Source organism: Brachyistius frenatus, unplaced genomic scaffold (assembly GCF_029030835.1).
Source record: "Brachyistius frenatus isolate BFR_SWC_R1_liver_20210118 unplaced genomic scaffold, ASM2903083v1 Contig_69, whole genome shotgun sequence".
Taxonomy (NCBI): domain Eukaryota; kingdom Metazoa; phylum Chordata; class Actinopteri; family Embiotocidae; genus Brachyistius; species Brachyistius frenatus.
In genome coordinates this window covers 1,847,953-1,859,556 of record NW_027210668.1, presented here as the reverse complement: position 1 = coordinate 1,859,556, position 11,604 = coordinate 1,847,953, and the positions used below count along the sequence as shown (strand labels likewise).

General features: G+C 42.6%; 1 protein-coding gene across 1 annotated transcript in view; it reads left to right on the top strand.

Moving 5' to 3' along the window:
• Nucleotides 1–1,008: 1,008 nt before the first annotated feature.
• LOC138626092 (ras-related protein Rab-26) overlaps nucleotides 1,009–11,604 on the top strand; it is a 91,189-nt gene continuing 80,593 nt past the window's right edge. The window contains exons 1-2 of the mRNA XM_069707526.1: nucleotides 1,009–1,505; nucleotides 3,723–3,833. Coding sequence (XP_069563627.1) covers nucleotides 1,329–1,505; nucleotides 3,723–3,833 — 288 coding nt within the window. The 5' untranslated portion in view covers nucleotides 1,009–1,328. The remainder of the gene's footprint in view (nucleotides 1,506–3,722; nucleotides 3,834–11,604) is intronic.

The window sequence follows — 11,604 nt, the reverse complement described above, 5'->3', positions numbered from 1 at the left end:
TGGGTTCCCCTGGCGGTTTCTATTGGGACATTGTTGCGTGATTGATGTGTGTTTCAGGCTGTTGTTGTGATTTTTACTTTCTTGTCCCTTTTTTTACCTCCCGGCAGTATGAAGTTTGAGTTTTGTTTTGATGCCAATTTCCCATTTGAATATTTTCCCACAGTCCTCTAAAAATTTGTATATCCATCCCTAATGCTGTGATTCAATTCAGCATAGGCAACCCCTGACAACCGGGGGACTCTTTTCCTTTGGGCTTCAGTCAGATTACGTGTAGCTGCTAAGGTTTAGTGTAACCAATTGGATTTTTTTCTGTCATTAAAGCAACTCTGATTCCCAAAAGCTATATGTAAAACATGCACCTGCCAGCCACAATGTGACAGCACATGCTAATATACTCCAGGCAACCCAAAGTCCCACATTTTACAGCAAGTCGGCTGAACGTCTGCTGGACTTTGTTCACCAGAATGAAGTACCTGAATAGAATTGGACATCAGAGTGATGCTGCCTTGAATTTGAAAGTGTCTGTGGAGAAAAGCAAAGCTTCCTATTACAAGCTGCCATAGAGATCCAAAGTCTGAATCTGTGCTAATGTCAAGCTGCACCTTTAAAAAAATAAATAAATACACCCCAAAATTGAATTTACATTTCATTTTCCCTAAATTGAGTAAAAAACAACAACAAAAAAAGATAAAGTGCAGTCAGGTAATGCTCCATAGAAAGAGGAATATCACATTTACTATGAAGCTGCTATGGTGATATTGATTCCGATCTCTGAACCCTGCATTTAAATGAATAATTTGGATTGAGCGTTCCAGATTTTAAAAATCCAGATTTTAGATGTCACTAAGGTTTACCTTCCATCAGTTCATCTTTTTGGTCATATCTCCAAGCTACAGATTTGTCCAAAATGATTTGAAAAGTATAGTATTTTTTTTTTTTTTTTTTTTTTTGGGGTGGATTTTCTCTATAAGCGCACCGTAACCACCATGCCTTCATCCACTCCCAACATCACAGTACGAGAGAGAGAGGCGGGGAGAGAGTGCTGTTTACATTGTGAACAGACCTGCACTCTTATTCCTCCAGCTGCAGCAGCGGGACAACAGTTGCCTTTCTTCACAGCCACTTTTTTTTTTTGTCACGCCAATTTACGCTTTTACGCACAGTCATGATTTTGACGCACAGGTGAACTTCTTTCGCTTCAACGCGCCTCGACCACAGCAAGGGGGAAAAAAAAAAAAAGTGTTTTGACACCGAAAGCAAACCCATCTCGTTCACTCCACACTCTCCTCCTGTCCTAATTGCTTGACGCTGAACAGGTTAGCAGAGCCATGTCCAGGAAGAGGGCAGTGAAAAGCAAAGGGAGCTCCAAGAGCCCCAAGGCGTCTCCGAGCAGCGGGAGGACGGGGAAAGGTCTGGCCGCCGCCGCTGCTCCGTCCTCCGGACTGGTGTACCCGAGCAGACCGTCCATCAGCAACAGCGGAGAGTTTTATGATATCGCCTTCAAGGTGAGCGCAGAGCTTCACGTCTCACTACTTCACGCTTCTGTTCAGTTGAGGAAATCAATCAGAGAAGTGTGCAGCGCAATGTGTGCAGCAGCCAATTCCTAAAACTTACACTTTAAAGGACTATAGGCACTAACGGTGGTGATATCTTGTTGTTTCGTCCAAGTTAAGCGGTGTACGATTTTCTAGGCAACCAGTCAGTGTGTGCGGTGCTGAATTAAAAACAAATAATGAGGATTGTTCCCAGGAAAAGCAAAAAAAAAAAAAAAAAATCTGCGTCTTTATTAGAATTAGGGATTGATACCGTTTAACATTTTTGTTGTCTCCAATTTTGTAGTAACTCAAGGGAGCGTTTTTAAATGTCATTTGGCGACATATGGAAACCAGTTTGTAACATGAAAAGATGTGTAAAATTAAGACTTGCTTGCTGATTCAAGTTTAAAAAAAAGATTGACATAATTTTGACATCCCAAGTGACATTTTTGATGCATCTCAGATCATGTTTGGACTGAATTATGAGTTATGATTTATAATCATAGAAGTAGTTTTTTTTTTTTTTTAAATATGTATACTATTTAATAAGTATATAGATTTAATAAGGCGGTTTTGGCTCAGATGTTAGAGTGGTAGAGCAATCACAAGGTTGGCGGTTTGATTCCGAACTATCTTTGAGCAAGACACTGAACCACAAGTTGCTCCTGATGGCAGGCGAGCACCTTGCAGCTCTGCTGCATTGATTCCTCAATGTGTGTGTGAGTGTGTGAACGAGAGGCAAACTATGAAACACGCTGAGACTGCTAATGTGATGAAGCTCTATTAAAGCGCACACCATTGGGATTTCATGTCTTATGGGGTTGTTACATGACCTTCAGAACTTTTATTAAGTGTCTATAAAATGGTTTTAAAACCTAATTGGAATCTCATTGGGCTTGCAGAAGAAAAAAAAACTCCAGCTCCAGCAGTGTTTCCCCAAGGAGGCGTCATCAACACAAACATAAAGAAAGCTGCTTTGCCCGCACGGCTCAATTTGTCTCCTGCGTTTGCAATGAGATCTCACCGAACTCCCAAACTCCTCTCACATTTATGAAATACCATAAAATACATTTGCTGTGTCTCCTTTCAAGTGCAATACTTCAGAGACTGTATGGAACAACAGGAACACGAAGTGGTGCGCTTCAGAGTTACAGTCCAGTGCAGTAACATGGTGGAGGCTGTAGGGAGGAGGGTTCTATTAATTAGATAAATTACCAGCAGCGCAGCAAGACTGTACGACTGCATATCCCACAGTACCATTACAGGCTCAGAACTTTGAAATTGCATTAATTTGTTATTAAACATTTTTAGTAAAACAGATCAAATCCAGGATAGATTTTGATAATACATTTTTTAAATAGATGTTCTGCTTTCCTGTATCGCTTATACTTCTAAATGGAACATATTTGGATTTCAGACTGTTGTTCCGACGTGGAAAGACATTTGTCAGTGATGACACGGTGCTGAGTCAGGACATATGCAATTCATATAATGAAATGGAGGTGAAAAAGACTAATGATACTCTGCGCTGAGCATATGCTAATCTAAATTCTCATCATGTGGGTGGCAGCTGGCATTAATTTCATACCATCGTGAACAACTGTTCCTGTGACGGGCTCGGCCAAAATCCCGGCTCAACTTGGACTCTGTATGATCCACACAGCTGGAAAAGTACATTATCTCTGCAAATACAGATTATCTGTCTTAACGGGTATCCAAATATATCAAATGACACGAACGTGAGCAGAGTTTTGTGTTGCTCTGGCTCGCCGTCGGTCTGCAGTCTGCTGTCTCCCTCTGGAGTGACTTCTGTTTCCGCTGTAGATGGGAGTTCTGTGTGTGTGTGTGTGTGTGTGTGTGTGTGTGTGTGTGTGTGTGTGTGTGTGTGTGTGTGTGTGTGTGTGTGTGTGTGTGTTGTTTCGCACAGTTGAAACACCTGTCTATTTGTTGATAAGTATTCACCTGAACTCTTTCCCTCTCCCACCTCAAACATCCTCCCACACACACACACACGCACACACACACACGCACACACACACACACACACACACACACACACACACACACACACACACACACACACACACACACACACACACACACACACACACACACACACACAGAGACACATACAAGGCTTTGAAGTTGATCAGCCGATCGACTGTCTCCTCTGCTCTCTACCTTCAGGTGATGCTGGTCGGGGACTCAGGTGTGGGGAAGACCTGTCTGCTGGTTCGCTTCAAAGATGGAGCCTTTCTAGCCGGGAGCTTCATCTCCACGGTCGGCATCGACTTCAGGGTACGCACACACACGCACACGCACACGCACACACACACACACACACACACACACACACACACACACACACACACACACACACACACACACACTAGAAAAAACTAGTTTGGTAGGACCATAAGAGGGTGTGGATGCTGCCTCAGCCAAATTTATGCATCAACAGGCAACTGGAAAATGTAAACTTTAACATCCTAATTTTGACTGGACTCTATGGTGCAAAATTAGCATCATCAATAGGCAGAATGGAGACATTTATATATATATATATATATATATATATATATATATATATATATATATATATATATATAAAAAAGGCCAAAGGCCAAGACCTAATGACAGCATCACAATCACAAGATCCTACCGTCCCCATAGTGCTACTCAATTAGATTCATTAACACTTGTCGAATATTATTTTAATACAATGCTATTTCAAATACAAAACTTCATGACAATGGTTTTTCTGTCAAATATTAGTTGCCTTAGACCTAAATCCAAACAACCTTTGGCGAAATCATTAGCAATATTTTCCAGAGCCACAGAAGGACACTCAGGCTCAGTAGGGCTCTCCTTGAGGAGTGAACTGACCTTCATGCATAAAATCAGAACCCCTTAAAGTCGGAACGCCTCCTGTTAGCAGTGAATTGATTATCGAGGACTCTTAAGAGCGAATGGGACCGACTGAGAGGAGTTTGTTCTTTCACCGAGACGGAGAACTTTCTCTAAAAAAAAAAGTAAAACAGCTGCACAAACGGAGTTATAAAAGTTGCGTCTTCCATCCCCGGTGTCGGTGCTGAATGTTGGATGTCCCCTATGGCTCGCAACGCATTTGGACTAAATGCAGCAAGATGAAAAAGGTAATTAAAAGCGATGTCATTTATTGACGGGTAATCTTCTTTCCTTTTTTTTTTTTTTTTTTATTTTTTTTTACTGCTAATGGAAAATCCAATTTCTGACCATTGCACCCCGGGGGGAAATTACAGCAACACTTTAAGTGTCACAGCTGCGGACTAGGAGCATTGACCGGTTTCAGTCTTTTACCGTCTTGTTGCTTCCCCAAACGAGATCCCCGTAACTGCAGAATCTGACACAGCTGTTTGGAAACCCCCCCCCCCCACCCCCCTCCCAACCCCCCCCGAGGCGCTCTTAGCCCTGTTTCACCGACGCTGTCAACCGCAGCGCTTTACAGCCGAACAAGTGTACCGGCTGAAAGAGGGTAAAGTCCACCGTATCAAAGCCAACGGCAGGAAAGAGCACAAGAGCTGAAAGGGAAGCGTGCTGTGCTGGTAAGTTTACGGAACCACGCCGCACATCAAGTATGTAACACGAGTGTTTTGGAAGCTGTGGCAGAAGAAGTAATGTCTTGACGGTGCACCGAGCAACTTTGAAACAGATGCGACTTTCCTGAGGCAACGACTGAGAAATTGGACAGTTCTGCAGAATCGCACGGCACAATTGGGTTTTCAGACCGGAGAAAACAGAGCAGTCTTTTCACACAAGCGGGAGAGATAAAAATAGATAATGTTTTTATTTTTTTTTTATTTTGATCTGCTTTCACGGAAGAAAGTCGGTCCAGCAGGAAGAACTGGCCATTATCGCTTTCCTAAACGAAACGAACACAGAGCGAGCACATCCAAAAATAAAAAATATACTGGATTAAAAAAAACAAAACCATAATTGTTTTCTTAGTGTATCTGAACTATTCGTACATGGTGCTGCTTTATCTGTTTCTGCCCTCATTATCACTTCTATAACATGGAACTGTTCCTCGTGCTGAGAACTAACAGTGTGAGCAGATGAATGGTTTAGTCGTTATTTCCAAGCCACACCATGAAAGGTGCCTACATCTGTGATCACTCAGTTTCCTCTTTCTCTAATTATGAGGTGCGAACAAATCGTTCCAATACTGTTACTGCTGCGCATGAATGGAGAGCAGCACAGTAATACACATGGAGCAGAAGGGAAGCAATGCGTATTCCAAGTTATGTCACTCGTGCGCATTTGCGATGTCACCACGGACCTGGAACTTGAGCGGAGAGTGCGCATCGAAGGTCGTGTCGAACTCAGAAAATCGGCAACAGACACCCTTGAAATGCTTCAGAAAGTCCACAGCGGCGAAGCAAAGAGCGGGGCGAGGCGTTTCCGGTGGCATTCGTCTTTCCGGAGGGGCAGAATGTCACCGTCTCAGGCTGGCGGAGGTGCGTCGGGTCAGGAGCACAACCGGGTGAGTTTCCTTCGTCTGTTCGTGGCGTTGTGCTTCATGAATTCCTCTCGTGAAGCAGACTGTCAACACGCCAGGAGACGGTGGACTAAGCTTCTCCTTTACCGTAAAAAGCTATCTCGGCGCTGCTCTTCCGCTTGCCATAGTTTTCCGCCTTAATGCTAAGCTAGGCTGTCATATTTGCAGCTGCTTCATATTTGGCGTACAGACAGTTCGAAGAGTGGTATCAACGTCTTCTTCTTGGCAAGTGAGCAAAAATGCTCACTTGCATTTCTAAAACGCAAAGCTCCTTCTTAAATCCTTTAAAACGTCCTGTTTTACATTTTTTTGGACCGGGTAACCTGTCTCCATCTTCAAGGTCTACAACTCACAAGAACGCCCACACTAAACTCTTCTCTTTATTGATGTGCTTGCTCAGTTTCTCTTCTCTTTAGTCTCTTGCTTTGCAAATATGCTTTTTGAAGTCTGGAACACTTTGTGACAGATTTCAGTTATTATTAGCAGCTTGAATATCTGTCATGAAGCCTGAAAGAAACACTCCCAGGCTTTTGAAAATGTGTCTGCTGCGTCAGCGTGCTTGAATCATAAACACATTTACATATGCATAGACACGATAATCTTCTGTGCGTGTGGTTGAGTATGAACTTTGTTTTCTGGTGATCATTTCGAGAAACGATATGACTTGAAAAGAATGATGGACTTTTTAAATCGTAAAATTCGACCTCCTGCAGCGTTTCATGTTGCCTCACGTGTGTGACCGAGGTGGAAGAAGGACGTTATCTGATCAAGTACAAAAAGTGGTAAACAGAACTTTTACTCGAGAAATTGGTGTTTGAGTCCGTGAGAGAGCAAAAGTTACGATGGATTTCTTCCAGAAGGTATATTTAATGTATGTTCAGTAACTTGGGTAATGCTACTTCTACAAAATGACTTATTTTAACCCAAATCAGAGTGTTTTCCCGACTGTAGCCATGTGGTGTTTGGTGCCTAAATCTAAGGCACCTTACTTTTCACACCTCGGCGAAACAAAACCTGATGCTGATATGGTATCCTTTAGAGGACTGATTAGTGTAGTACACTCTGCTTTCTTAGGGTATGTTACCTTCCCTGAGTGGCTTGAAACCACAGACTGTTTATAAAAGTGGATGTAGTTTCAAGGTCTGAAAAATGGAAAATGTGGAAGCACCCTAAATTGCAACACCACCAACTGCTCCATAGACTCCCATTCGACTTCTCATGAAATACATATTCAATGCATTTTTTTTACACGAGTCATCGTGTTGTCATTTTTTCCTTCTTATTAGTTTTCTGGCGGTCCATCTGAACAGAATCCCATCATTAATTAGATATTAGGCCTCTAAAAGCTGTGTTTTTGGTGGGGTGTGTCTCTGGCTGTCAGGTTTGTTGGCAAGGACGTGGTGTCCTCAGGTTCCCAATCACATCGAGTCAGATTCGCTGCTTGCTCTATTGCAGCTCTTCCAAATATGGTCACTTCTGGCACCAATTTAGCAAGATGGCGAACGGCGGTTCACAAACCGACGGGTGACGTGACGGTTGGTTGAAACGTTACAGCCACCACAGTGCGGCTTCTCATTTCTTTAAAAAAAAAAAAAAAAAAAACCTGGCTGAATTGATTTCACTGTTAATAGAAGCTTGAAGCCACAGTCCTTTAACAAGGCGTCTTTACTGACTTAGCTGCCCCACCCCTTCGGATGTGCTATTACTTTGTATTTAAATACGAGCACCAGAGCTTGTTATCTCCAAGGACACATGGATCGTTTTGGTGTTGATGTTCTCATGACTTCATTGGCACCAGAGGGCAAATATCCTGGAGCTCAGTGAATATATTTAATTGACATTGTTCAGTGATTTGAAGAGATGTAATTAATATTTCGCCGCTTGCAGCTGACACGGTGCAGAAGGGGGGCACATCGACTTTCCCCATGTTTAATTGAAACTAAATGAATTTTAGTTCAACGGCTCAAATAGATAATTGCGATGGTGTGTTACGAAGTCAACATGGCAAATGTGTTCAATCAGGATGTACAGCGTAACTTTATTTTCTACAGTAATTGATATACAGTTTACTGTTTACTCGGCCGAGTTATGATTTACTTTATTCCGACAGTGATTTGAAAAGCTCTGAATTAAAGTAATAATAAAAAAAAAAGCTCCAACCATACAGAATCATATCAGCAAGCCTTTTATCCATTTTCTCTCGGGCCAAATGTAAATATGTTGTCTTGCTGCAGCCTTTGTGTCCATCACGCTCGTCTCACACGGACAGGAACGCTGAACAAGAAGTGTTGCAATGTGCTGCCCTTTAAGCAAAAAGTTGATATATATATTCCCGCAGTGATTTGCAGCAGTGAGCGTTCAAAACCTGCACTTTTCAGCACGGTCAGGAACGTGCAGCAGTGTGACCTTTTTCCATTCAAGATAATGAGAAATTGAAGTCAGCATCCCGTGGGGAAAAGAAACGTTTTGCGAAGAGGGCCGCGACCTAAAATCTGCCTGCGTCCTCCATCTTTTTTATATTTCCCCCGACAGAAAGAAATGATGAGTCGGGAATCAAACTTCTAACGCTCCTTCCTGTTTTCCAGTCTCTTCTTTGCTGTCCGTAATATGTGTGCGCACGTTTAATTATTTGTGCTTCCTGTCATTTCTATGGTATGGCTTTCCTCTCGCTGTCACCACCCATTGGCTCTGTTAGAAACGAGGCTGCACGGCGCTGGAGCGGTTAATCATAAACCAACTGCACCGACACAGATGGTTTTCTGTGATTGTGGCCTGCAAGGAGCAACAGTCTGCCAGAGCGTGACAGGACGATAATAGTGACCACCCTCGCTGCCCTTTTGGAGCTAATTTCCATGTGACGTGGTTTGCGTATGAGATTGTGTGTGTGTTTGTGTGTGTGTGTGTGTGTGTGTGTAACCCCTATCACCAATACAGGAGGAGCTGCTTTGGATAACAACAGGCTTGAATCATATTTAATATCTGAACTGAGAATAATTTCAAACCCTGAATGCATCTTGTGACTAAATTGATTATTTGTTGAAGCCTGCTGTAGAATAATTCAAGAAATAGTACACCGCAGCATGAAATTAGCATTAGTGGAATATGAACGCTTGTTTGCGGAGGAGATGTTGATTTAGAGATGTTGATTAGATTTGCACAAACAATACATGTTGCACGATAATCATGTCTTAATTGGGGGACTGAATAATGTTGACAATTTTACTTTGGATATGAGGAAAACTGCTGTATTGCTTTATGCCACAAAATAGGAACATATCACCATTTATTAGAGGAAGATTTCAAAATTGGCATTTCAAAATTTATTTCCATGGCAGTTGATGAATTAAAAAAAAAAAACAAGATACAAGAGAAATGAAGATCCATCTGTAACTGTTGATTGTGTTTAATCCTCTTCCACTTAATGGAAAATGTAACTTCGTGAGCCACAGTGTTTTATTAAGGCCAGCCGAAAACCTAACTTTGTAACAGGAAAACAATATTCATAATACGAGACCAACTTGTGAGATTAGATGCTACGGTACAAACAGCCGAGCTGTCAAAAAAGTTGTGTGTGGAAAACCAACAACCTTAGATGAGGTGCAGTCCGCAGCGCCGAGCAGACGTTCCATCGGCCGATCATCTACAGCTGGCTTTATCACCAGAGACAGTAAGTTTGATATTAAGATGTGCAGCACCAACAATGGTCCTCAGTAATGCTTCTCATCAGATTTGTAGAAGGTGAAGTGTGATAGCTTTTGTTAAGAGTTTAGGGCTCGAGTAAATACTCTGTCTTTGTGTGCATGTGTACGTGCCGACGGGGTCGATGAAGACTGGTCGAAAAGTTCCCTGTGTATGCCGAATAGTATTTTCGCTTGAAATGCCGGTCCCCAGAATGAACCTCTGCTGTGCCTGACTTCACAAGTGCACACTCTTGGCTGAGCTTGCTGCTTCCTGCATCCTGCATCCTGCTCATCAAACTGAAAACATGGCAGCTGCTCTGGCAATGTCACATTTCTGCTAAAGTAGATACTAAAAAGGGTTTTCGGAAAAGTTTGAAGCCCGACAGACGATGACAGACAGCGACAGACTTTAGAAACAACTTTCATAGTATATTTAACTCTCAAAGACCGAGACAACATCAACGTTGCAAACAGGAAAGCAGTATTTCATTGACGACATGAACTACGTGTTTGGGCGCCGGGTTGAGCGTATGCATTGTACTTTTAAGTAATCCTTGATTGCTTTCTGGCACGAACCTGAAAGAGGCTGCTCTTCTTCCAGAGCAAATAAAGATTACGCAAAGTTTGTCCCAAAATCAGACGGTGAAAGGAGTGACAGGATAACAAATAAATCACTTCGAACATGTTTTTTCCTCTTCGATAAAGACAAAAGGGAGAACGCTCTTTGAGTCTGGCTGGAAATAAACAGAGAATGTCACATTTGTAGTGAACATTCTCCCTGAAATTGTTTTCTGAAAAATGTTGAGGAGCACAAAAGGTCATAATTAATTTAAAGTTTTTGTACACTGAGTTGTTTTTTTTTTTTAGAGATTGGTGCGAGAGGCCGTGAATCCAGTTGCCTGTTGTTGTCGTCATCCGTAGCCTCTTGATTAGTCGGGGCTGCTGGCTCCATCAGTCTCAGCGGATGTTTTCAAGGCTAAAATGTTGCACTGAACATTAAGCCTGTGAGATTAAGCTTGCTTTACAAGACTGGAAAGCAACAGTGTTCATGGGAAATGAGTTAATTTTAGAGCTGGCAGGCCTACTAGTGTGAGATGGAAGCGGCATCTCCTGGCTCTGATCTCGGTAATTAAATCAGTTGATTTAAATTTTGTTTTTTGTTTTTGCAACAAACTTTATCTTAAGTATGCGCGAAGATAACTTTTCCTTTGTGTGTGTTTGCATTTCTGTGCCTTTTCTGCGCGGCAGTGTGCAGTCGAACGGTCACATGTATGCTGCGTCAGTACCCACATGGACAGGCTACAATCAGTCAGAGGAGAAGTGATGATGATTACAGTCCCTTCGTTGCTCTTCGGGCTCCCAGACAACATCGATCCTGAGACGCTCTTATTGTGGCTGTGAATCTTAATTTGCCCGGTAAAGACGGCGGGCGGAGCGGGGGGAGGGGGGATTCAGACTACGGGGCAAATGATAGGGTGGGATCTTTTCGCTCGACTGTCCTCTTTGTAATTTTACCACTGACCACACTGGACGAGTATTGGTTGTCATGGTAACAACGCGCAGGTACACCAAAGGCAATTTTGGGTGCACAATATGAAAAGGGTGAAAGGCAGTCTGCATTATGCATGCGCTGGCACAGACCTTCACACACAAATGCTCCCAGTGCCAGACACAGATTCACACGCGCACGCACACACACACACATTCATTTACACAGTTGTAATTATGTGCACACATTAGGACATATATGCTTCTGTCGTCTACTCCATCTTGTTTTGTTTTATTTGTAAGTAGGATGATATTTTATGTAAGAGCATGTGTTGCGCTTTGTGGATGTTTGTCTATGACCTGA